Here is a 26,273-nt window from a genome sequence, read left to right as displayed (position 1 = left end):
ATTCAAATTCACAAACTGCCACAGTGGGATTTGGATTTGCGTTCGCTGGATTATTGGTCGAGTAACAGAACCACTGCACTACGGTTCCCACATGGACACCGTTTCCCTGCCTGTCTCCACACCGGTATTACCATGTCAGTGACCGTGACTCTCTGCAGCAGAGAAATCCAGGACATGGATTCGCTTCCACACTTGCAGTGTCTGGAAATGTCCGAAGGCTGCGATCAGTGCGTTTTCAACCCAGATGTCCACGATCCCCCTCCCAACCTCAGAAACTGCAAATCGTCAGCACGAGCGACCGTCAGCTCGGGGCCTGTGAGCTCGTAGAATGTTATCCGACCCGCCCCCCCCCACAAATAAACCGAGTGCCTCGTAGACTCGTTTGAACGTGGTGGGAGATACAGAGTGAAGCTCCCTCTACACTGTCCCGTCAAACACTCCCAGGGCGGGTACAGGGTTAGATACAGAGTAAAGCTCCCTCTACACTGTCCCGTCAAACACTCCCAGGGCAGGTACAGCACGGGTTAGATACAGAGTGAAGCTCCCTCTACACTGTCCCATCAAACACTCCCAGGGCAGGTACAGCACAGGTTAGATACAGAGTAAAGCTCCCTCTACACTGTCCTGTCAAACACTCCCCGGGCAGGCACAGCACGGGTTAGATACAGAGTAAAGCTCCCTCTACACTGTCCCATCAAACACTCCCAGGGCAGGTACAGCATGGGTTAGATACAGAGTAAAGCTCCCTCTGCACTGTCCCATCAAACACTCCCAGGGCAGGTACAGCACGGGTTAGATACAGAGTAAAGCTCCCTCTACACTGTCCCGTCAAACACTCCCAGGGCAGGTACAGGGTTAGATACAGAGTAAAGCTCCCTCTACACTGTCCCGTCAAACACTCCCAGGGCAGGTACAGCACGGGTTAGATACAGAGTAAAACTCCCTCCACACTGTCCCATCAAACACTCCCAGGGCAGGTACAGCACGGGTTAGATACAGAGTAAAGCTCCCTCTACACTGTCCCGTCAAACACTCCCAGGGCAGGTACAGGGTTAGATACAGAGTAAAGCTCCCTCTACACTGTCCCGTCAAACACTCCCAGGGCAGGTACAGCACGGGTTAGATACAGAGTAAAACTCCCTCTACACTGTCCCATCAAACACTCCCAGGGCAGTTACAGCATGGGTTAGATACAGAGGAAAGCTCCCTCTACACTGTCCCATCAAACACTCCCAGGGCAGGTACATCCTGTTACGACCAATTTTACTCTGTGACGCTGGTCACAGTTTTAATTTGTCTGCGATCCGTCGATAAGCACTGAGACAGGACTTTACCTATCGCAAAAAACCTTCACAGGTACGATGGGCCAAATGTCATCTTACAGGGCTTTGACAGGTTGTAGCAGGGCAGGGGGGATGTTTCCCCTGGCTGGGGACTCTAGAACCAGGGGTTGTAGTCTCAGAATAAGGGGTCGGCCATTTAGGACTGAGATGAGGAGGAATTTCTTCATTCAGAGGGTTGTCAATCTATCTCAGAGGGCTGTGGAGGTTCAGTCATTGAGTATGTTCAAAACAGAGATCGATAGATTTCTAGATATTAAAGGCACCAAGGGATATGGGGATGGTGCAGGAAAATGGTGTTGAGGTAGATGATCAGCCATGATCTTATTGAATGGCGGAGCAGGCTCGAGGGGCCAGATGGCCTACTCCTGCTCCTATTTCTTATGTTCTTATGCTCTGTGCTGGAAACATGTATGGGTCCATAGGCAGTGAATGAAGATAAAACCTCAGCTCTTTCAAAACTCTGCTGCCCCGTATCCTAACTCGCACCAAGTCCCACTCACCCCTCGCTGACCTACATTGGCTCCCGGTTCAGCAACGCCTCGATTTTAAAATCCTCATCCTTGTGTTCAAATCCCTCCGCGGCCTCGCCCCCCTCCCTATCTCTGTAACCTCCTCCAGCCCTCCGCGCTCCTCCAATTCTGGCCTCTTGCCCATCCCCGATTTTAATCGCTCCACCATTGGCGGCCGTGCCTTCAGCTGCCTAGGCCCTAAGCTCTGGAATTCCCTCCCTAAACCTCTCCGCCTCTCTCTCCTCCTTTAAGACGCTCCTTAAAACCTACCTCTTTGACCAAGCTTTTGGTCACCTGTCCTAATCTCTCCTTAATGTGGCTCGGTGTCAAATTTTGTCTGAAAATCGATCCTGCGAAACTCCCTTGGACGTTTTACTACGTTAAAGGCGCTATATAAATGCAAGTGGTTGTTAGTGGTTAATGGAGAGAATCTGAGTTGATGCTTAGCAGAGAAATCTCCGACTGCCTCCTGTTCAGGTGAAGCTCTGAAGACCTGTTGGATCTTGATCTAACCAACGGTTTAATTGTGTTGAAGCCCTCACCTCTCTTTTCATATCTCACCTGTAGGCCAGTACCTGACTGAGATGATTGAGCTGGAAGGTTATCAACACGGCCTGGAACTGGCCTTCGTCTGGAACAGAAATCAGAAAAAGATGGAAGGGAGAGTCCGAAAGGAACTGGAGTTGAGAGATCTGAGCAAGTTCGTGGAGAGGTGACAGATCCCATTTTTTTTATTCGTTCACGGGATGTGGGCGTCGCTGGTGAGGCCGGCATTTATTGCCCATCCCTAATTGCCCTTGAGAAGGTGGTGGTGAGCCGCCTTCTTGAACCGCTGCAGTCCGTGTGGTGAAGGTTCTCCCACAGTGCTGTTAGGAAGGGAGTTCCAGGATTTTGACCCAGCGACGATGAAGGAACGGCCGATATATTTCCAAGTTGGGATGGTGCGTGACTTGGAGGGGAACGTGCAGGTGGTGTTGTTCCCATGTGCCTGCTGCTCTTGTCCTTCTAGGTGGTAGAGGTCGCGGGTTTGGGAGGTGCTGTCGAAGAAGCCTTGGCGAGTTGCTGCAGTGCATCCTGTGGATGGTACACACTGCAGCCACTGTGCGCCGGTGGTGAAGGGAGTGAATGTTTAGGGTGGTGGATGGGGTGCCAATCAAGCGGGCTGCTTTATCTTGGATGGTGTCAAGCTTCTTGAGTGTTTTTGGAGCTGCACTCATCCAGGCAAGTGGAGAGTATTCCATCACACTCCTGACTTGTGCCTTGTAGATGGTGGAAAGGCTTTGGGGAGTCAGGAGGTGAGTCACTCGCCACAGAATACCCAGCCTCTGACCTGCTCTCGTAGCCACAGTATTTATATGGCTGGTCCAGTTAAGTTTCTGGTCAATGGTGACCCCCAGGATGTTGATGGTGGGGGATTCGGCGATGGTAATGCCGTTGAATGTCAAGGGGAGGTGGTTAGACTCTCTCTTGTTGGAGATGGTCATTGCCTGGCACTTATCTGGCGCGAATGTTACTTGCCACTTATGAGCCCAAGCCTGGATGTTGTCCAGGTCTTGCTGCATGCGGGCTCGGACTGCTTCATTATCTGAGGGGTTGCGAATGGAACTGAACACTGTGCAGTCGTCAGCGAACATCCCCATTTCTGACCTTATGATGGAGGGAAGGTCTTATTATGGGAGGAATGGTCAGGCCTCAGCTGGAGTATTGTGGCCAATTCTGGGCACCACACTTTCGGAAGGATGTCAAGGCCTTGGAGAGGGTGCAGAGGAGGTCTACCAGAATGGTTCCAGGGATGAGGGACTTCAGTTGTGTGGAGAGACTGGAGAAGCTGGGATTGTTCTCCTCAGAGCAGAGAAGGTTAAGGGGAGGTTTCGACAGAGTAAACGGGGAGAAACTATCTCCACTGGCAGGAGGGTCTGTAACCAAAGGGCGTAGATTTAAGATAACTGGCAAAAAAGCCAGAGAGGAGATGAGGAGACATTTTTTTACGCAGCGAGTTGTGATCTGGAACGCACTGCCTGAAAGGGCGGTGGAAGCAGATTCAATAGTGACTTTCAAAAGGGAATTGGAGAAATACTTGAAGGGAAAAAAAGTGCAGGGATATGGGGAAAGAGCAGGGGGGAGTGGGACTAATTGGATAGCTCTTTCACAGAGCCGGCACAGGCACGATGGGCCGAATGGCCTCCTTCTGAGCTGTAAGATCCTACGGAGTGGACAGATTGTTTTAATTCTGAGCAGAGAGTGACTCGTACCTGAGCGTATGTGGCACCTGAGCTCGGCAGAGCTTCCTGGCAGGACGCAGGCTAAAAAAAAAAAGCAGGGTTTCTATCACGTAATGAGTGAGGGGGTTCGTGTCCACGCCAGCTGAGAATGTACGATGCAGTGTCCGGAACAGCCAGTGTGCCAATCCCGTTAGGAGATAGTCCATTCAATTTGGCTCTGTGTCTATCCTCTCTGGAGTTTACAGGCGATCTCATTGAAACATATAAGATTCTGAGGGGGCTTGACAGGGTAGATGCTTAGAGGTTGTTTCCCCCTTGCTGGAGAGTCTAGAACTAGAGGTCACAGTCTCAGGATAAGGGGTCGGCCATTCAAGACTGAGAGGAGGAGAAATTTCTTCACTTGACTCTTTGGAATTCTCTACCCCAGAGGGCTGTGGATGCTCAGTTGTTGAGTATATTCAAGGCTGAGATGGATAGATTTTTGGAGTGTAAGGGAATCAAGGGATATAGGGATCGGGCGGGAAAGGAGAGTTGAGGTCAAAGGTCAGCCATGATCTGATTGAATGGCGGAGCAGGCTCGAGGGGCCGTATGGCCTCCTCCTGCTCCTATTTCTTATGTTCTTAAAACCAGTGCGGAAGGGACAAGTAACGTCTATCGAGTGCCTTAGTTGTCGTAAAATACCCCAGTGTGCGTCACTAGGGGGGCGTTCAGTAGGAATGATTTACAGAGGGGACAGACGGCACGGTTAAATGGGAAGGTTTTGAGGGAGGTTTTGAAGTCGAGGGGAGTGGTAGCAGGGGCTTAAGGAAGAGACAAACTGGGCGAGACACAAAATGGATGCTCAATGGGGTTGGGGAGGGGGGGGGAAGGAATTTACTGTCGACTGTGGAGTTGGAGGGGATGAACGTATGAGCAGAGACGTAGGGCTGAAGGAGGATCTGAGATATTGATTCAATGGATGCCCAGGTCAATCCACAAAGGCCCGTTGGCCTCAATGCCCAGGGAAAGGACAGGGCGGAGGCTTACAGCCGAGTGTTACTGGTGGGGTTCAGGTTAAGTCATTATTACTTGACTCGACTATTCCAATGATCTCCTCTCCGGCCTCCCATCTTCCACCTTCCATAAACTTGAACTCATCCAAAACTCTGCCGCCCCGTATCCTAACTCGCACCAAGTCCCGTTCACCCATCACCCCCTGTGCTCGTTGACCTACATTGGCTCCCGGTCCGGGAACGCCTCGATTTTAAAATTCTCATCCTTGTGTTCAAATCCCTCCGTGGCCTCGCCCCCCTCGCTATCTCCGTAACCTCCTCCAGCCCGACAACCCTCCGAGATCTCTGCACTCCTCCAATTCTTGCCTCTTACACATCCCCGATTTTAATCGCTCCACCATTGGCGGCCGTGCCTTCAGCTGCCTAGGCCCTAAGCTCTGGAATTCCCTCCCCTAAACCTCTCCGCCTCTCTCTCCTCCTTTAAGACGCTCCTTAAAACCTACCTCTTTGACCAAGCTTTTGGTCACCTGTCCTAATATCTCCTTATGTGGCTCGGTGTGAAATTTTGTTTGATAATCGCTCCTGTGAAGCGCCTTGGGGACAATTTACTACATTAAGGCGCTATATAAATGCAAATTGTTATTACTCTCACTCACTTCCAAGGACGGAGCCCCGTCCTCCTGAGGCCTTGTTGTCTCAGGCCCCTGACTTTAGAGTGGAGCTCAGGCCTTGGGAAGGGACAATCAGTCTTGGGAGCATTTTGGCTGTTTGATGAAATTTTGTCCGTGAGTCCTTGTCCCGAACAGACGCTCATTGGCTTTGTTTTTATTTGTCTTCTCTTATTTTTCCCAGACGTGCTGACCTTATAGTAGAAGTAGCCCATCCTCAGATAGCGAAGGATTATGGCGAGGAATTTTTGAAACATGCTGACTTTATGGTAAGTTCCCATCCTGTACGGCCGTTCGATGGAAGCAAAAGGACGCAGAACAAAAGCAGACTTGCTTCTCAGTGGAGGTAAGACGAAGACAAGACATCTTTCCTCTCAAGGCTCCAATTGAAAACCTCAGCGACGATGCCCCCCCTTCCCTTGCAATCTCGGAAGAACATCCCACTGCACACTGGGTGACGATGACAACAACTTGCATTTATACAGCGCCTTTGATGCCGAGAGACGTCCCAAGGTGCTTTGCAGAAGCGTTATCAGGCAAAGAAAATGGACGCTGGGCCAAAGCAGGAGAGATGACGAGGGGGTTGACCAAAAAAAAAAGCTCGGTCAAAGAGGTGGGTTTTAAAGGAGGGTCTTGAAGGAGGTGGAGAGGCAGAGTAAGGACTGGGATTCCAGAGAGTGGGGCCTGGTTGAGTGAAGGGCTGCTGCCAATGGTGGGGAGTGACTAGAAAAGGCCAGCACCTCCGAGTGCTTTCCACCTTTGTCCCTCCAAGAGTTTTTTCTCGTTCATGGGATGTGGGCGTCGCTGGCGAGGCCGGCATTTATTGCCCATCCCTAATTGCCCCTTGAGAAGGTGGTGGTGAGCCGCCTTCTTGAACCGCTGCAGTCCGTGTGGTGAAGGTTCTCCCACAGTGCTGTTAGGAAGGGAGTTCCAGGATTTTGACCCAGCGACGATGAAGGAACGGCCGATATATTTCCAAGTCGGGATGGTGTGTGACTTGGAGGGGAACGTGCAGGTGGTGTTGTTCCCATGTGCCTGCTGCCCTTGTCCTTCTCGGTGGTAGAGGTCGCGGGTTTGGGAGGTGCTGTCGAAGAAGCCTTGGCGAGTTGCTGCAGTGCATCCTGTGGATGGTACACACTGCAGCCACTGTGCGCCGGTGGTGAAGGGAGTGAATGTTTAGGGTGGTGGATGGGGTGCCAATCAAGCGGGCTGCTTTGTCCTGGATGGTGTCGAGCTTCTTGAGTGTTGTTGGAGCTGCACTCATCCAGGCAAGTGGAGAGTATTCCATCACACTCCTGACTTGTGCCTTGTAGATGGTGGAAAGGCTTTGGGGAGTCAGGAGGTGAGTCACTCGCCGCAGAATACCCAGCCTCTGACGAGAGAGAGGAGGTTAGAAGGAATGCTTTTACACAGGGGTTTACTGGAACAGGGAGTGCTTTACCATCAGTTAAAAGAGAATTGGATAAAGGTTTTGAAAGAGAGTACTTGCATTTATATAGCGCCTTTCACCACCTCAGGGCGTCCCAAAGCACTTTACAGCCAATGAAGTACTTTTTGAAGTGCAGTCACTGTTGTAATGTAGGAAACACGGCAGCCGATTTGCGCACAGCAAGATCCCACAAACAGCAATGAGATAATGACCAGATCATCTGTTTATGTGATGTTGGTTGAGGGATAAATATCAGCCAGGGTGGGGAGAACTCCACTACTCTTCTTCCAATAGTGGCCCTGGGATCTGTTACTTCTATCAGAGGGCAGGCAGGGCCTCGGTTTAAAGAAAGACGGCACCTCAGACAGTGCAGCACTCCCTCAGTACTGCACTGGGAGCGTCGGCCTGGATTTCGCGCTCAAGGTCCCTGGAGTGGGGCTCGAACCCATGACCTTCTGACTCAGAGGCGAGAGTGCTACCCACTGAGCCACGGAACAAAATCAGAGTGGACAGCTCCAGTGAAAGAACTAGCACCAGCACAGGCTCGATGGGCTGAATGGCCGCCTTCTGTGCCGTAAACTCGATGATTAAAGAGCAAGACCCCAAAGAAAAGATAAAACTTGCATTTATATAGCACCTTTCACAACCTCACGGACCAAACAGACTAATTCCTTCCCCCTCTAATTGCTCAAAATGTTCTAAACAGAAGGGAGGTGCCACTCAGATAAATCACTGTTCGGCGGGGGGTGTCATCGGCACTGAATTGTTGTATTTCTCCGTGTTTTCCACACCGCAATGGTTTGTTCCTGTCCCCACAGGTTGGTTCCCCCACTGCATTTGCTGAGCAGAGAGTTGACACAAAATGTCAAGAGGCAGCAAGGAAGTATGGACACACACTGTACGTGCCCAGTGGGGCACTCTGGGGGGCAGAAGATATCCAGAAAATGGCGAACAGAGGGACCCTGAAGGTGAGCAGCGCTCCTCAATGGGGTCAAGGGGCAGTAGGCTTTTCTTGGTCCCTGTTTTACTGGGTACGGAGAGGATCAGTTCCTGGCTGACTCGATGCCCCGATAAATGGTTCTGGTCTCACTGGGTTAGAAGACGAGAAGGAAGCCAGAGTGAATTGAGGGGCAAAGAGGGAGAAGGAGATGGTCTCAACAGGGAGGGTTGGAGGATGAGTGTGAGTGAAAGGGTGGGGAGTTGGATGGGGTACAGTGTCTGTGTGTGAAAGGGTGGGGAGTTGGATGGGGTACAGTGTCTGTGTGTGAAAGGGTGGGGAGTTGGATGGGGTACAGTGTCTGTGTGTGAAAGGGTGGGGAGTTGGATGGGGTACAGTGTGTGTGTGAAAGGGTGGGGAGTTGGATGGGGTACAGTGTCTGTGTGAAAGGGTGGGGTGTTGGATGGGGTACAGTGTGTGTGTGAAAGGGTGGGGAGTTGGATGGGGTACAGTGTGTGTGTGAAAGGGTGGGGAGTTGGATGGGGTACAGTGTGTGTGTGAAAGGGTGGGGAGTTGGATGGGGTACAGTGTCTCTGTGTGAAAGGGTGGGGAATTGGATGGGGTACAGCGTCTGTGTGTGAAAGGGTGGGGTGTTGGATGGGGTACAGTGTGTGTGTGAAAGGGTGGGGAGTTGGATGGGGTACAGTGTGTGTGTGAAAGGGTGGGGAGATTGATGGGGGAGAGTGTCTCTGTGTGAAAGGGTGGGGAGTTGGATGGGGTACAGTCTGTGTGTGAGAGGGTGGGGAGATTGATGGGGTACAGTGTGTGTGTGAAAGGGTGGGGAGTTGGATGGGGTACAGTGTGTGTGTGAAAGGGTGGGGAGATTGATGGGGGAGAGTGTCTCTGTGTGAAAGGGTGGGGAGTTGGATGGGGTACAGTCTGTGTGTGAGAGGGTGGGGAGTTGGATGGGGTACAGTCTGTGTGTGAGAGGGTGGGGAGATTGATGGGGTACAGTGTGTGTGTGTGAAAGGGTGGGGAGTTGGATGGGGTACAGTGTGTGTGTGAAAGGGTGGGGAGTTGGATGGGGTACAGTGTGTGTGTGAAAGGGTGGGGAGTTGGATGGGGTACAGTGTCTCTGTGTGAAAGGGTGGGGAGTTGGATGGGGTACAGTGTCTGTGTGTGAAAGGGTGGGGAGTTGGATGGGGTACAGTGTCTCTGTGTGAAAGGGTGGGGAGTTGGATGGGGTACAGTGTCTGTGTGTGAAAGGGTGGGGAGTTGGATGGGGTACAGTGTGTGTGTGTGAGAGAGAGGGTGGGGAGTTGGATGGGGTACAGTGTCTGTGTGAAATGTTGGGGAATTGGATGGGGGACAGTGTCTGTGTGAAAGGGTTGGGGAGTTGGATGGGGTACAGTGTGTGTGTGAAAGGGTGGGGAGTTGGATGGGGTACAGTGTCTGTGTGTGAAAGGGTGGGGAGTTGGATGGGGTACAGTGTCTCTGTGTGAAAGGGTGGGGAGTTGGATGGGGTACAGTGTCTGTGTGTGAAAGGGTGGGGAGTTGGATGGGGTACAGTGTGTGTGTGTGAGAGAGAGGGTGGGGAGTTGGATGGGGTACAGTGTCTGTGTGAAATGTTGGGGAATTGGATGGGGTACAGTGTCTGTGTGAAAGGGTTGGGGAGTTGGATGGGGTACAGTGTGTGTGTGAAAGGGTGGGGAGTTGGATGGGGTACAGTGTCTGTGTGTGAAAGGGTGGGGAGTTGGATGGGGTACAGTGTGTGTGTGAAAGGGTGGGGAGTTGGATGGGGTACAGTGTGTGTGTGAAAGGGTGGGGAGTTGGATGGGGTACAGTGTGTGTGTGAAAGGGTGGGGAGTTGGATGGGGTACAGTGTCTGTGTGTGAAAGGGTGGGGAGTTGGATGGGGTACAGTGTGTGTGTGAAAGGGTGGGGAGTTGGATGGGGTACAGTGTCTGTGTGAAAGGGTGGGGAGTTGGATGGGGTACAGTGTGTGTGTGAAAGGGTGGGGAGTTGGATGGGGTACAGTGTCTCTGTGTGAAAGGGTGGGGAGTTGGATGGGGTACAGTGTGTGTGTGAAAGGGTGGGGAGTTGGATGGGGTACAGTGTCTGTGTGTGAAAGGGTGGGGAGTTGGATGGGGTACAGTGTCTGTGTGTGAAAGGGTGGGGAGTTGGATGGGGTACAGTGTGTGTGTGTGAAAGGGTGGGGAGTTGGATGGGGTACAGTGTGTGTGTGAAAGGGTGGGGAGTTGGATGGGGTACAGTGTCTGTGTGTGAAAGGGTGGGGAATTGGATGGGGTACAGTGTGTGTGTGTGAAAGGGTGGGGAGTTGGATGGGGTACAGTGTCTCTGTGTGAAAGGGTGGGGAGTTGGATGGGGTACAGCGTGTGTGTGAAAGGGTGGGGAGTTGGATGGGGTACAGTGTGTGTGTGAAAGGGTGGGGAGTTGGATGGGGTACAGTGTGTGTGTGTGAAAGGGTGGGGAGTTGGATGGGGTACAGTGTCTCTGTGTGAAAGGGTGGGGAGTTGGATGGGGTACAGTGTCTGTGTGTGAAAGGGTGGGGAATTGGATGGGGTACAGTGTGTGTGTGAAAGGGTGGGGAGTTGGATGGGGTACAGTGTGTGTGTGTGAAAGGGTGGGGAGTTGGATGGGGTACAGTGTGTGTGTGAAAGGGTGGGGAGTTGGATGGGGTACAGTGTGTGTGTGTGAAAGGGTGGGGAGTTGGATGGGGTACAGTGTGTGTGTGAAAGGGTGGGGAGTTGGATGGGGTACAGTGTGTGTGTGAAAGGGTGGGGAGTTGGATGGGGTACAGTGTGTGTGTGAAAGGGTGGGGAGTTGGATGGGGTACAGTCTCTCTGTGTGAAAGGGTGGGGAGTTGGATGGGGTACAGTGTGTGTGTGAAAGGGTGGGGAGTTGGATGGGGTACAGTGTTTGTGTGAAAGGGTGGGGAGTTGGATGGGGTACAGTGTGTGTGTGAAAGGGTGGGGAGTTGGATGGTGTACAGTGTGTGTGTGAAAGGGTGGGGAGTTGGATGGGGTACAGTGTGTGTGTGAAAGGGTGGGGAGTTGGATGGGGTACAGTGTGTGTGTGAAAGGGTGGGGAGTTGGATGGGGTACAGTGTCTCTGTGTGAAAGGGTGGGGAGTTGGATGGGGTATAGTGTGTGTGTGAAAGGGTGGGGAGTTGGATGGGGTACAGTGTCTCTGTGTGAAAGGGTGGGGAGTTGGATGGGGTACAGTGTGTGTGTGAAAGGGTGGGGAGTTGGATGGGGTACAGTGTGTGTGTGAAAGGGTGGGGAGTTGGATGGGGTACAGTGTGTGTGTGTGAAAGGGTGGGGAGTTGGATGGGGTACAGTGTGTGTGTGAAAGGGTGGGGAATTGGATGGGGTACAGTGTCTCTGTGTGAAAGGGTGGGGAGTTGGATGGGGTATAGTGTGTGTGTGAAAGGGTGGGGAGTTGGATGGGGTACAGTGTCTGTGTGTGAAAGGGTGGGGAGTTGGATGGGGTACAGTGTCTGTGTGTGAAAGGGTGGGGAATTGGATGGGGTACAGTGTTTGTGTGAAAGGGTGGGGAGTTGGATGGGGTACAGTGTCTGTGTGTGAAAGGGTGGGGAATTGGATGGGGTACAGTGTGTGTGTGAAAGGGTGGGGAGTTGGATGGGGTACAGTGTGTGTGTGTGAAAGGGTGGGGAGTTGGATGGGGTACAGTGTGTGTGTGAAAGGGTGGGGAGTTGGATGGGGTACAGTGTTTGTGTGAAAGGGTGGGGAGTTGGATGGGGTACAGTGTGTGTGTGTGAAAGGGTGGGGAGTTGGATGGGGTACAGTGTCTCTGTGTGAAAGTGTGGGGAGTTGGATGGGGTACAGTGTGTGTGTGAAAGGGTGGGGAGTTGGATGGGGTACAGTGTCTCTGTGTGAAAGTGTGGGGAGTTGGATGGGGTACAGTGTCTGTGTGTGAAAGTGTGGGGAGTTGGATGGGGTACAGTGTGTGTGTGAAAGGGTTGGGGAGTTGGATGGGGTACAGTGTCTGTGTGTGAAAGGGTGGGGAGTTGGATGGGGTACAGTGTGTGTGTGAGAGGGTGGGGAGTTGGATGGGGTACAGTGTCTCTGTGTGAAAGGGTGGGGAGTTGGATGGGGTACAGTGTCTCTGTGTGAAAGGGTGGGGAGTTGGATGGGGTACAGTGTCTGTGTGTGAAAGGGTGGGGAATTGGATGGGGTACAGTCTGTGTGTGAAAGGGTGGGGAGTTGGATGGGGTACAGTGTCTCTGTGTGAAAGGGTGGGGAGTTGGATGGGGTCCAGTGTCTGTGTGTGAAAGGGTGGGGAATTGGATGGGGTACAGTGTCTGTGTGAAAGGGTGGGGAATTGGATGGGGTACAGTGTCTGTGTGAAAGGGTGGGGAGTTGGATGGGGTACACTGTGTGTGTGAAAGGGTGGGGTGTTGGATGGGGTACAGTGTGTGTGTGAAAGGGTGGGGAGTTGGATGGGGTACAGTGTCTCTGTGTGAAAGGGTGGGGAGTTGGATGGGGTGCAGTGTGTGTGTGAAAGGGTGGGGAGTTGGATGGGGTACAGTGTGTGTGTGAAAGGGTGGGGAGTTGGATGGGGTACAGTGTGTGTGAAAGGGTGGGGAGTTGGATGGGGTACAGTGTGTGTGTGAAAGGGTGGGGAATTGGATGGGGTACAGTGTCTCTGTGTGAAAGGGTGGGGAGTTGGATGGGGTACAGTGTCTCTGTGTGAAAGTGTGGGGAGTTGGATGGGGTACAGTGTGTGTGTGAAAGGGTGGGGAGTTGGATGGGGTACAGTGTCTCTGTGTGAAAGTGTGGGGAGTTGGATGGGGTACAGTGTCTGTGTGTGAAAGGGTGGGGAGTTGGATGGGGTACAGTGTCTCTGTGTGAAAGGGTGGGGAATTGGATGGGGTACAGTGTCTGTGTGTGAAAGGGTGGGGAATTGGATGGGGTACAGTGTCTCTGTGTGAAAGGGTGGGGAATTGGATGGGGTACAGTGTCTGTGTGAAAGGGTGGGGAGTTGGATGGGGTACAGTGTGTGTGTGAAAGGGTGGGGAATTGGATGGGGTACAGTGTCTGTGTGTGAAAGGGTGGGGAATTGGATGGGGTACAGTGTGTGTGTGAAAGGGTGGGGAGTTGGATGGGGTGCAGTGTCTCTGTGTGAAAGGGTGGGGTGTTGGATGGGGTACAGTGTGTGTGTGAAAGGGTGGGGAGTTGGATGGGGTACAGTGTCTGTGTGTGAAAGGGTGGGGAGTTGGATGGGGACAGTGTGTGTGTGAGAGGGTGGGGGAGTTGGATGGGGTACAGTGTCTCTGTGTGAAAGGGTGGGGAGTTGGATGGGGTACAGTGTCTGTGTATGAAAGGGTGGGGAGTCGGATGGGGTACAGTGTGTGTGTGAAAGGGTGGGGAGTTGGATGGGGTACAGTGTGTGTGTGAAAGGGTGGGGAGTTGGATGGGGTACAGTGTCTCTGTGTGAAAGGGTGGGGAGTTGGATGGGGTACAGTGTCTGTGTGTGAAAGGGTGGGGAGTTGGATGGGGTACAGTGTGTGTGTGAAAGGGTGGGGAGTTGGATGGGGTACAGTGTGTGTGTGAAAGGGTGGGGAGTTGGATGGGGTACAGTGTGTGTGTGAAAGGGTGGGGAGTTGGATGGGGTACAGTGTCTCTGTGTGAAAGGGTGGGGAATTGGATGGGGTGCAGTGTGTGTGTGAAAGGGTGGGGAGTTGGATGGGGTACAGTGTGTGTGTGAAAGGGTGGGGAGTTGGATGGGGTACAGTGTGTGTGTGAAAGGGTGGGGAGTTGGATGGGGTACAGTGTGTGTGTGAAAGGGTGGGGAGTTGGATGGGGTACAGTGTCTCTGTGTGAAAGGGTGGGGAGTTGGATGGGGTACAGTGTCTCTGTGTGAAAGGGTGGGGAGTTGGATGGGGTACAGTGTCTCTGTGTGAAAGGGTGGGGAGTTGGATGGGGTACAGTGTGTGTGTGAAAGGGTGGGGAGTTGGATGGGGTACAGTGTCTGTGTGTGAAAGGGTGGGGAGTTGGATGGGGTACAGTGTGTGTGTGAAAGGGTGGGGAGTTGGATGGGGTACAGTGTGTGTGTGAAAGGGTTGGGGAGTTGGATGGGGTACAGTGTGTGTGTGAAAGGGTTGGGGAGTCGGATGGGGTACAGTGTCTGTGTGTGAAAGGGTGGGGAGTTGGATGGGGTACAGTGTGTGTGAAAGGGTGGGGAGTTGGATGGGGTACAGTGTCTGTGTGTGAAAGGGTGGGGAGTTGGATGGGGTACAGTGTGTGTGTGAAAGGGTGGGGAGTTGGATGGGGTACAGTGTGTGTGTGAAAGGGTTGGGGAGTTGGATGGGGTACAGTGTGTGTGTGAAAGGGTGGGGAGTTGGATGGGGTACAGTGTCTCTGTGTGAAAGGGTGGGGAATTGGATGGGGTACAGTGTCTGTGTGTGAAAGGGTGGGGAGTTGGATGGGGTACAGTGTGTGTGTGAAAGGGTGGGGAGTTGGATGGGGTACAGTGTGTGTGTGAAAAGGTGGGGAGTTGGATGGGGTGCAGTGTGTGTGTGTGAAAGGGTGGGGAGTTGGATGGGGTACAGTGTCTGTGTGTGAAAGGGTGGGGAGTTGGATGGGGTACAGTGTCTATGTGTGAAAGGGTGGGGAGTTGGATGGGGTACAGTGTGTGTGTGTGAAAGGGTGGGGAGTTGGATGGGGTACAGTGTGTGTGTGAAAAGGTGGGGAGTTGGATGGGGTACAGTGTCTGTGTGTGAAAGGGTGGGGAGTTGGATGGGGTACAGTGTGTGTGTGTGAAAGGGTGGGGAGTTGGATGGGGTACAGTGTATGTGTGCAAAAGGTGGGGAGTTGGATGGGGTACAGTGTCTGTGTGTGAAAGGGTGGGGAGTTGGATGGGGTACAGTGTGTGTGTGAAAGGGTGGGGAGTTGGATGGGGTACAGTGTGTGTGTGAAAGGGTGGGGAGTTGGATGGGGTGCAGTGTGTGTGTGAAAGGGTGGGGAGTTGGATGGGGTACAGTGTGTGTGTGTGAAAGGGTGGGGAGTTGGATGGGGTGCAGTGTGTGTGAAAGGGTGGGGAGTTGGATGGGGTACAGTGTGTGTGTGAAAGGGTGGGGAGTTGGATGGGGTACAGTGTGTGAGAGGGTGGGGAGTTGGATGGGGTACAGTGTGTGTGTGAGAGGGTGGGGAGTTGGATGGGGTGCAGTGTGTGTGTGTGAAATGGTGGGGAGTTGGATGGGGTACAGTGTCTCTGTGTGAAAGGGTGGGGAGTTGGATGGGGTACAGTGTGTGTGTGAAATGGTGGGGAGTTGGATGGGGTACAGTGTCTCTGTGTGAAAGGGTGGGGAGTTGGATGGGGTACAGTGTGTGTGTGTGAGAGGGTTGGGGAGTTGGATGGGGTACAGTGTGTGTGTGTGAGAGGGTTGGGGAGTTGGATGGGGTACAGTGTCTGTGTGAAAGGGTGGGGAGTTGGATGGGGTACAGTGTGTGTGTGAAAGGGTGGGGAGTTGGATGGGGTACAGTGTCTCTGTGTGAAAGGGTGGGGAGTTGGATGGGGTACAGTGTGTGTGTGAAAGGGTGGGGAGTTGGATGGGGTACAGTGTCTGTCTGTGAAAGGGTGGGGAGTTGGATGGGGTACAGTGTCTGTGTGTGAAAGGGTGGGGAATTGGATGGGGTACAGTGTGTGTGTGAAAGGGTGGGGAGTTGGATGGGGTACAGTGTGTGTGTGAAAGGGTGGGGAATTGGATGGGGTACAGTGTGTGTGTGAAAGGGTGGGGAGTTGGATGGGGTACAGTGTCTCTGTGTGAAAGGGTGGGGAATTGGATGGGGTACAGTGTGTGTGTGAAAGGGTGGGGAGTTGGATGGGGTACAGTGTGTGTGTGAAAGGGTGGGGAGTTGGATGGGGTACAGTGTGTGTGTGAAAGGGTGGGGAGTTGGATGGGGTACAGTGTGTGTGTGAAAGGGTGGGGAGTTGGATGGGGTACAGTGTCTGTGTGTGAAAGGGTGGGGAGTTGGATGGGGTACAGTGTGTGTGTGAAAGGGTGGGGAGTTGGATGGGGTACAGTGTCTCTGTGTGAAAGGGTGGGGAGTTGGATGGGGTACAGTGTGTGTGTGAAATGGTGGGGAATTGGATGGGGTACAGTCTGTGTGTGAAAGGGTGGGGAGTTGGATGGGGTACAGTGTCTGTGTGTGAAAGGGTGGGGAGTTGGATGGGGTACAGTGTCTGTGTGTGAAAGGGTGGGGAGTTGGATGGGGTACAGTGTGTGTGTGAAAGGGTGGGGAGTTGGATGGGGTACAGTGTCTCTGTGTGAAAGGGTGGGGAGTTGGATGGGGTACAGTGTGTGTGTGAAAGGGTGGGGAGTTGGATGGGGTACAGTGTCTGTCTGTGAAAGGGTGGGGAGTTGGATGGGGTACAGTGTCTCTGTGTGAAAGAGTGGGGAGTTGGATGGGGTACAGTGTCTGTGTGTGAAAGGGTGGGGAGTTGGATGGGGTACAGTGTGTGTGTGTGAAAGGGTGGGGAGTTGGATGGGGTCCAGTGTCTGTGTGTGAAAGGGTGGGGAGTTGGATGGGGTACAGTGTCTGTGTGTGAAAGGGTGGGGAGTTGGATGGGGTGCAGTGTGTGTGTGAAAGGGTGGGGAGTTGGATGGGGTACAGTGTGTGTGTGAAAGGGTGGGGAGTTGGATGGGGTACAGTGTCTGTGTGTGAAAGGGTGGGGAGTTGGATGGGGTACAGTGTCTGTGTGTGAAAGGGTGGGGAGTTGGATGGGGTACAGTGTCTCTGTGTGAAAGGGTGGGGAGTTGGATGGGGTACAGTGTGTGTGTGAAAGGGTGGGGAGTTGGATGGGGTACAGTGTGTGTGTGAAAGGGTGGGGAGTTGGATGGGGTACAGTGTGTGTGTGAAAGGGTGGTGAGTTGGATGGGGTACAGTGTCTCTGTGTGAAAGGGTGGGGAGTTGGATGGGGTACAGTGTGTCTGTGTGAAAGGGTGGGGAGTTGGATGGGGTACAGTGTCTGTGCGAAAGGGTGGGGAGTTGGATGGGGTACAGTGTCTCTGTGTGAAAGGGTGGGGAGTTGGATGGGGTACAGTGTCTGTGTGTGAAAGGGTGGGGAGTTGGATGGGGTACAGTGTCTGTGTGTGAAAGGGTGGGGAGTTGGATGGGGTACAGTGTTTGTGTGAAAGGGTGGGGAGTTGGATGGGGTACAGTGTGTGTGTGAAAGGGTGGGGAGTTGGATGGGGTACAGTGTCTGTGTGTGAAAGGGTGGGGTGTTGGATGGGGTACAGTGTCTCTGTGTGAAAGGGTGGGGAATTGGATGGGGTACAGTGTCTCTGTGTGAAATGTTGGGGAGTTGGATGGGGTACAGTGTGTGTGTGAGAGGGTGGGGAGTTGGATGGGGTACAGTGTCTCTGTGTGAAAGGGTGGGGAATTGGATGGGGTACAGTGTCTCTGTGTGAAATGTTGGGGAGTTGGATGGGGTACAGTGTGTGTGTGAGAGGGTGGGGAGTTGGATGGGGTACAGTGTCTCTGTGTGAGAGGGCGGGGAGTTGGATGGGGTACAGTGTCTCTGTGTGAGAGGGTGGGGAGTTGGATGGGGTACAGTGTCTCTGTGTGAAAGGGTGGGGAGTTGGATGGGGTACAGTGTCTGTGTGTGAAAGGGTGGGGAGTTGGATGGGGTACAGTGTGTGTGTGTGAAAGGGTGGGGAGTTGGATGGGGTACAGTGTCTGTGTGTGAAAGGGTGGGGAGTTGGATGGGGTACAGTGTGTGTGTGAAAGGGTGGGGAGTTGGATGGGGTACAGTGTCTCTGTGTGAAAGGGTGGGGAGTTGGATGGGGAACAGTGTGTGTGTGAAAGGGTGGGGAGTTGGATGGGGTACAGTGTGTGTGTGTGAAAGGGTGGGGAGTTGGATGGGGAACAGTGTGTGTGTGAAAGGGTGGGGAGTTGGATGGGGTACAGTGTCTGTGTGTGAAAGGGTGGGGAGTTGGATGGGGTACAGTGTGTGTGTGAGAGGGTGGGGAGTTGGATGGGGTACAGTGTCTGTGTGTGAAAGGGTGGGGAGTTGGATGGGGTACAGTGTGTGTGTGAAAGGGTGGGGAGTTGGATGGGGAACAGTGTGTGTGTGAAAGGGTGGGGAGTTGGATGGGGTACAGTGTGTGTGTGAAAGGGTGGGGAGTCGGATGGGGTACAGTGTTTGTGTGAAAGGGTGGGGAGTTGGATGGGGTACAGTGTCTGTGTGTGAAAGGGTGGGGAGTCGGATGGGGTACAGTGTTTGTGTGAAATGGTGGGGAGTTGGATGGGGTACAGTGTCTGTGTGTGAAAGGGTGGGGTGTTGGATGGGGTACAGTGTGTGTGGGAAAGGGTGGGGAGTTGGATGGGGTACAGTGTGTCTGTGAAAAGGTGGGGAGTTGGATGGGGTATAGTGTGTGTGTGAAAGGGTGGGGAGTTGGATGGGGTACAGTGTCTGTGTGTGAAAAGGTGGGGAGTTGGATGGGGTACAGTGTCTGTGTGTGAAAGGGTGGGGAGTTGGATGGGGTACAGTGTCTCTGTGTGAAAGGGTGGGGAGCTGGATGGGGTACAGTGTCTGTGTGTGAAAGGGTGGGGAGTTGGATGGGGTAAAGTGTCTGTGTGTGAAAGGGTGGGGAGTTGGATGGGGTACAGTGTCTGTGTGAAAGGGTGGGGAGTTGGATGGGGTACAGTGTGTGTGTGAAAGGGTTGGGGAGTTGGATGGGGTACAGTGTTTGTGTGAAAGGGTGGGGAGTTGGATGGGGTACAGTGTGTGTGTGAAAGGGTGGGGAGTTGGATGGGGTACAGTGTCTCTGTGTGAAAGGGTGGGGAGTTGGATGGGGTACAGTGTTTGTGTGAAAGGGTGGGGAGTTGGATGGGGTACAGTGTGTGTGTGAAAGGGTGGGGAGTTGGATGGGGTACAGTGTGTGTGTGAAAGGGTGGGGAATTGGATGGGGTACAGTGTGTGTGTGAAAGGGTGGGGAGTTGGATGGGGTACAGTGTGTGTGTGAAAGGGTGGGGAGTTGGATGGGGTACAGTGTGTGTGTGAAAGGGTGGGGAATTGGATGGGGTACAGTGTGTGTGTGTGAAAGGGTGGGGAGTTGGATGGGGTACAGTGTGTGTGTGAAAGGGTGGGGAATTGGATGGGGTACAGTGTGTGAGTGAAAGGGTGGGGAATTGGATGGGGTACAGTGTGTGTGTGAAAGGGTGGGGAGTTGGATGGGGTACAGTGTGTGAGTGAAAGGGTGGGGAATTGGATGGGGTACAGTGTGTGTGTGAAAGGGTGGGGAGTTGGATGGGGTACAGTGTCTGTGTGTGAAAGGGTGGGGAGTTGGATGGGGTACAGTGTGTGTGTGAGAGGGTGGGGAGTTGGATGGGGTACAGTGTCTGTGTGTGAAAGGGTGGGGAGTTGGATGGGGTACAGTGTCTCTGTGTGAAAGGGTGGGGAGTTGGATGGGGTACAGTGTTTGTGTGAAAGGGTGGGGAGTTGGATGGGGTACAGTGTCTGTGTGTGAAAGGGTGGGGAGTTGGATGGGGTACAGTGTCTGTGTGTGAAAGGGTGGGGAGTTGGATGGGGTACAGTGTCTGTGTGAAAGGGTGGGGAGTTGGATGGGGTACAGTGTGTGTGTGTGAAAGGGTGGGGAGTTGGATGGGGTACAGTGTCTGTGTGAAAGGGTGGGGAGTTGGATGGGGTACAGTGTCTCTGTGTGAAAGGGTGGGGAGTTGGATGGGGTACAGTGTGTGTGTGAAAGGGTGGGGAGTTGGATGGGGTACAGTGTCTCTGTGTGAAAGGGTGGGGAGTTGGATGGGGTACAGTGTGTGTGTGTAAGGGTGGGGAGTTGGATGGGGTACAGTGTCTCTGTGTGAAAGGGTGGAGAGTTGGATGGGGTACAGTGTGTGTGTGTGAAAGGGTGGGGAGTTGGATGGGGTACAGTGTCTCTGTGTGAAAGGGTGGGGAGTTGGATGGGGTACAGTGTCTCTGTGTGAAAGGGTGGGGAGTTGGATGGGGTACAGTGTGTGTGTGAAAGGGTGGGGAGTTGGATGGGGTACAGTGTGTGTGTGTGAAAGGGTGGGGAGTTGGATGGGGTACAGTCTGTGTGTGAAAGGGTGGGGAGTTGGATGGGGTACAGTGTTTGTGTGAAAGGGTGGGGAGTTGGATGGGGTACAGTGTCTCTGTGTGAAAGGGTGGGGAATTGGATGGGGTACAGTGTCTGTGTGTGAAAGGGTGGGGAGTTGGATGGGGTACAGTGTCTCTGTGTGAAAGGGTGGGGAATTGGATGGGGTACAGTGTGTGTGTGAAAGGGTGGGGAGTTGGATGGGGTACAGTGTGTGTGTGTGAAAGGGTGGGGAGTTGGATGGGGTACAGTGTGTGTGTGAGAGGGTGGGGAGTTGGATGGGGTACAGTGTCTGTGTGTGAAAGGGTGGGGAGTTGGATGGGGTACAGTGTCTGTGTGTGAAAGGGTGGGGAGTTGGATGGGGTACAGTGTGTGTGTGAGAGGGTGGGGAGTTGGATGGGGTACAGTGTCTGTGTGTGAAAGGGTGGGGAGTTGGATGGGGTACAGTGTGTGTGTGAGAGGGTGGGGAGTTGGATGGGGTACAGTGTCTGTGTGTGAAAGGGTGGGGAGTTGGATGGGGTACAGTGTGTGTGTGAAAGGGTGGGGAGTTGGATGGGGTACAGTGTGTGTGTGAAAGGGTGGGGAGTTGGATGGGGTACAGTGTGTGTGTGAAAGGGTGGGGAGTTGGATGGGGTACAGTGTCTCTGTGTGAAAGGGTGGAGAGTTGGATGGGGTACAGTGTGTGTGTGTGAAAGGGTGGGGAGTTGGATGGGGTACAGTGTCTCTGTGTGAAAGGGTGGGGAGTTGGATGGGGTACAGTGTCTCTGTGTGAAAGGGTGGGGAGTTGGATGGGGTACAGTGTGTGTGTGAAAGGGTGGGGAGTTGGATGGGGTACAGTGTGTGTGTGTGAAAGGGTGGGGAGTTGGATGGGGTACAGTCTGTGTGTGAAAGGGTGGGGAGTTGGATGGGGTACAGTGTTTGTGTGAAAGGGTGGGGAGTTGGATGGGGTACAGTGTCTCTGTGTGAAAGGGTGGGGAATTGGATGGGGTACAGTGTCTGTGTGTGAAAGGGTGGGGAGTTGGATGGGGTACAGTGTCTCTGTGTGAAAGGGTGGGGAATTGGATGGGGTACAGTGTGTGTGTGTGAAAGGGTGGGGAGTTGGATGGGGTACAGTCTGTGTGTGAAAGGGTGGGGAGTTGGATGGGGTACAGTGTTTGTGTGAAAGGGTGGGGAATTGGATGGGGTGCAGTGTCTGTGTGTGAAAGGGTGGGGAGTTGGATGGGGTACAGTGTGTGTGTGAAAGGGTGGGGAGTTGGATGGGGTACAGTGTGTGTGTGTGAAAGGGTGGGGAGTTGGATGGGGTACAGTGTCTGTGTGTGAAAGGGTGGGGAGTTGGATGGGGTACAGTGTGTGTGTGTGAAAGGGTGGGGAGTTGGATGGGGTACAGTGTCTCTGTGTGAAAGGGTGGGGAGTTGGATGGTGTACAGTGTGTGTGTGAAAGGGTTGGGGAGTTGGATGGGGTACAGTGTGTGTGTGTGAGGGTGGGGAGTTGGATGGGGTACAGTGTGTGTGTGTGAAAGGGTGGGGAATTGGATGGGGTACAGTGTGTGTGTGAAAGGGTGGGGAGTTGGATGGGGTACAGTGTGTGTGTGAAAGGGTGGGGAGTTGGATGGGGTACAGTGTGTGTGTGTGAAAGGGTGGGGAATTGGATGGGGTACAGTGTGTGTGTGAAAGGGTGGGGAGTTGGATGGGGTACAGTGTGTGTGTGTGAAAGGGTGGGGAGTTGGATGGGGTACAGTGTGTGTGTGTGAGGGTGGGGAGTTGGATGGGGTACAGTGTGTGTGTGTGAAAGGGTGGGGAATTGGATGGGGTACAGTGTGTGTGTGAAAGGGTGGGGAGTTGGATGGGGTACAGTGTGTGTGTGAAAGGGTGGGGAGTTGGATGGGGTACAGTGTCTGTGTGTGAAAGGGTGGGGAGTTGGATGGGGTACAGTGTGTGTGTGTGAAAGGGTGGGGAGTTGGATGGGGTACAGTGTCTCTGTGTGAAAGGGTGGGGAGTTGGATGGGGTACAGTGTGTGTGTGAAAGGGTGGGGAGTTGGATGGGGTACAGTGTGTGTGTGTGAAAGGGTGGGGAGTTGGATGGGGTACAGTGTCTGTGTGTGAAAGGGTGGGGAGTTGGATGGGGTACAGTGTGTGTGTGTGAAAGGGTGGGGAATTGGATGGGGTACAGTGTGTGTGTGAAAGGGTGGGGAGTTGGATGGGGTGCAGTGTCTCTGTGTGAAAGGGTGGGGAGTTGGATGGGGTACAGTGTGTGTGTGAAAGGGTGGGGAGTTGGATGGGGTACAGTGTGTGTGTGAAAGGGTGGGGAGTTGGATGGGGTACAGTGTGTGTGTGAAAGGGTGGGGAGTTGGAGGGGGTACAGTGTGTGTGTGAAAGGGTGGGGAGTTGGATGGGGTACAGTGTCTGTGTGAAATGTTGGGGAGTTGGATGGGGTACAGTGTCTGTGTGAAATGTTGGGGAGTTGGATGGGGTGCAGTGTGTGTGTGTGAAAGGGTGGGGAGTTGGATGGGGTACAGTGTGTGTGTGAAATGGTGGGGAGTTGGATGGGGTACAGTGTGTGTGTGAAAGGGTGGGGAGTTGGATGGGGTACAGTGTTTGTGTGAAAGGGTGGGGAATTGGATGGGGTGCAGTGTCTCTGTGTGAAAGGGTGGGGAGTTGGATGGGGTACAGTGTGTGTGTGAAAGGGTGGGGAGTTGGATGGGGTACAGTGTCTGTGTGTGAAAGGGTGGGGAGTTGGATGGGGTACAGTGTGTGTGTGTGAAAGGGTGGGGAGTTGGATGGGGTACAGTGTGTGTGTGAAAGGGTGGGGAGTTGGATGGGGTACAGTGTGTGTGTGAAAGGGTGGGGAGTTGGATGGGGTATAGTGTCTGTGTGTGAAAGGGTGGGGAATTGGATGGGGTACAGTGTGTGTGTGAAAGGGTGGGGAGTTGGATGGGGTACAGTGTGTGTGTGTGAAAGGGTGGGGAGTTGGATGGGGTACAGTGTGTGTGTGAAAGGGTGGGGAGTTGGATGGGGTACAGTGTCTGTGTGTGAAAGGGTGGGGAGTTGGATGGGGTACAGTGTCTGTGTGAAATGTTGGGGAGTTGGATGGGGAACAGTGTCTGTGTGTGAAAGGGTGGGGAGTTGGATGGGGTACAGTGTGTGTGTGTGTGAAAGGGTGGGGAGTTGGATGGGGTACAGTGTCTGTGTGTGAAAGGGTGGGGAGTTGGATGGGGTACAGTGTGTGTGTGAAAGGGTGGGGAGTTGGATGGGGTACAGTGTCTGTGTGTGAAAGGGTGGGGAGTTGGATGGGGTACAGTGTGTGTGTGTGAAAGGGTGGGGAGTTGGATGGGGTACAGTGTCTCTGTGTGAAAGGGTGGGGAGTTGGATGGGGTACAGTGTGTGTGTGAAAGGGTGGGGAGTTGGATGGGGTACAGTGTGTGTGTGAAAGGGTGGGGAGTTGGATGGGGTACAGTGTGTGTGTGTGAAAGGGTGGGGAGTTGGATGGGGTACAGTGTGTGTGTGAAAGGGTGGGGAGTTGGATGGGGTACAGTGTGTGTGTGTGAAAGGGTGGGGAGTTGGATGGGGTACAGTGTCTCTGTGTGAAAGGGTGGGGAGTTGGATGGGGTACAGTGTGTGTGTGAAAGGGTGGGGAGTTGGATGGGGTACAGTGTGTGTGTGTGAAAGGGTGGGGAGTTGGATGGGGTACAGTGTCTGTGTGTGAAAGGGTGGGGAGTTGGATGGGGTACAGTGTGTGTGTGTGAAAGGGTGGGGAGTTGGATGGGGTACAGTGTGTGTGTGAAAGGGTTGGGGAGTTGGATGGGGTACAGTGTGTGTGTGTGAGGGTGGGGAGTTGGATGGGGTACAGTGTGTGTGTGTGAAAGGGTGGGGAGTTGGATGGGGTACAGTGTGTGTGTGAAAGGGTGGGGAGTTGGATGGGGTACAGTGTGTGTGTGAAAGGGTGGGGAGTTGGATGGGGTACAGTGTGTGTGTGTGAAAGGGTGGGGAATTGGATGGGGTACAGTGTCTCTGTGTGAAAGGGTGGGGAGTTGGATGGGGTACAGTGTGTGTGTGAAAGGGTGGGGAGTTGGATGGGGTACAGTGTCTCTGTGTGAAAGGGTGGGGAGTTGGATGGGGTACATTGTGTGTGTGAAAGGGTGGGGAGTTGGATGGGGTACAGTTTCTGTGTGTGAAAGGGTGGGGAGTTGGATGGGGTACAGTGTGTGTGTGTGAAAGGGTGGGGAGTTGGATGGGGTACAGTGTGTGTGTGAAAGGGTGGGGAGTTGGATGGGGTACAGTGTGTGTGTGAAAGGGTGGGGAGTTGGATGGGGTACAGTGTGTGTGTGTGAAAGGGTGGGGAGTTGGATGGGGTACAGTGTGTGTGTGAAAGGGTGGGGAGTTGGATGGGGTACAGTGTGTGTGTGAAAGGGTGGGGAGTTGGATGGGGTACAGTGTGTGTGTGTGAAAGGCTGGGGAGTTGGATGGGGTACAGTGTGTGTGTGTGAAAGGGTGGGGAGTTGGATGGGGTACAGTGTCTGTGTGAAAGGGTGGGTAGTTGGATGGGGTACAGTGTGTGTGTGTGAAAGGGTGGGGAGTTGGATGGGGTGCAGTGTCTGTGTGAAAGGGTGGGGAGTTGGATGGGGTACAGTGTGTGTGTGTGAAAGGGTGGGGAGTTGGATGGGGTCCAGTGTGTGTGTGTGAAAGGGTGGGGAGTTGGATGGGGTTCAGTGTCTGTGTGTGAAAGGGTGGGGAGTTGGATGGGGTACAGTGTCTGTGTGTGAAAGGGTGGGGAGTTGGATGGGGTACAGTGTCTGTGTGAAAGGGTGGGGAGTTGGATGGGGTACAGTGTCTGTGTGTGAAAGGGTGGGGAGTTGGATGGGGTACAGTGTGTGTGTGAAAGGGTGGGGAGTTGGATGGGGTACAGTGTGTGTGTGAAAGGGTTGGGGAGTTGGATGGGGTACAGTGTGTGTGTGTGAGGGTGGGGAGTTGGATGGGGTGCAGTGTGTGTGTGTGAAAGGGTGGGGAGTTGGATGGGGTACAGTGTGTGTGTGAAAGGGTGGGGAGTTGGATGGGGTACAGTGTGTGTGTGTGAAAGGGTGGGGAATTGGATGGGGTACAGTGTCTCTGTGTGAAAGGGTGGGGAGTTGGATGGGGTACAGTGTGTGTGTGAAAGGGTGGGGAGTTGGATGGGGTACAGTGTGTGTGTGTGAAAGGGTGGGGAGTTGGATGGGGTACATTGTGTGAGTGAAAGGGTGGGGAGTTGGATGGGGTACAGTGTGTGTGTGAAAGGGTGGGGAGTTGGATGGGGTACAGTGTGTGTGTGTGAAAGGGTGGGGAGTTGGATGGGGTACAGTGTGTGTGTGAAAGGCTGGGGAGTTGGATGGGGTACAGTGTGTGTGTGTGAAAGGCTGGGGAGTTGGATGGGGTACAGTGTGTGTGTGTGAAAGGGTGGGGAGTTGGATGGGGTACAGTGTCTGTGTGAAAGGGTGGGGAGTTGGATGGGGTACAGTGTGTGTGTGTGAAAGGGTGGGGAGTTGGATGGGGTACAGTGTCTGTGTGAAAGGGTGGGGAGTTGGATGGGGTACAGTGTGTGTGTGTGAAAGGGTGGGGAGTTGGATGGGGTACAGTGTCTGTGTGAAAGGGTGGGGAGTTGGATGGGGTCCAGTGTGTGTGTGTGAAAGGGTGGGGAGTTGGATGGGGTACAGTGTGTGTGTGTGAAAGGCTGGGGAGTTGGATGGGGTACAGTGTGTGTGTGTGAAAGGGTGGGGAGTTGGATGGGGTACAGTGTCTGTGTGTGAAAGGGTGGGGAGTTGGATGGGGTACAGTGTCTGTGTGTGAAAGGGTGGGGAGTTGGATGGGGTACAGTGTCTGTGTGTGAAAGGGTGGGGAGTTGGATGGGGTACAGTGTCTGTGTGAAAGGGTGGGGAGTTGGATGGGGTACAGTGTGTGTGTGTGAAAGGGTGGGGAGTTGGATGGGGTACAGTGTCTGTGTGTGAAAGGGTGGGGAGTTGGATGGGGTACAGTGTCTGTGTGTGAAAGGGTGGGGAGTTGGATGGGGTACAGTGTCTGTGTGTGA

At 53.7% G+C, this 26,273-nt stretch overlaps 1 protein-coding gene across 2 annotated transcripts in view; it reads left to right on the top strand.

The window, feature by feature from the left end:
- Nucleotides 1-26,273, top strand: part of aspdh (aspartate dehydrogenase domain containing) — a 68,612-nt gene that overhangs the window by 5,627 nt on the left and 36,712 nt on the right. For both annotated transcript variants that reach the window (XM_068001599.1, XM_068001598.1), the window contains exons 3-5: nt 2,420-2,564; nt 5,920-6,004; nt 7,983-8,132. In XM_068001599.1, the coding sequence (XP_067857700.1) occupies nt 2,420-2,564; nt 5,920-6,004; nt 7,983-8,132 (380 nt within the window). The remainder of the gene's footprint in view (nt 1-2,419; nt 2,565-5,919; nt 6,005-7,982; nt 8,133-26,273) is intronic.

Source organism: Heptranchias perlo, chromosome 20 (assembly GCF_035084215.1).
Source record: "Heptranchias perlo isolate sHepPer1 chromosome 20, sHepPer1.hap1, whole genome shotgun sequence".
Taxonomy (NCBI): Eukaryota; Metazoa; Chordata; class Chondrichthyes; order Hexanchiformes; family Hexanchidae; genus Heptranchias; species Heptranchias perlo.
The sequence above is the reverse complement of the archived record's forward strand: the minus strand, read 5'-3'. Positions and strand labels throughout refer to the sequence as shown.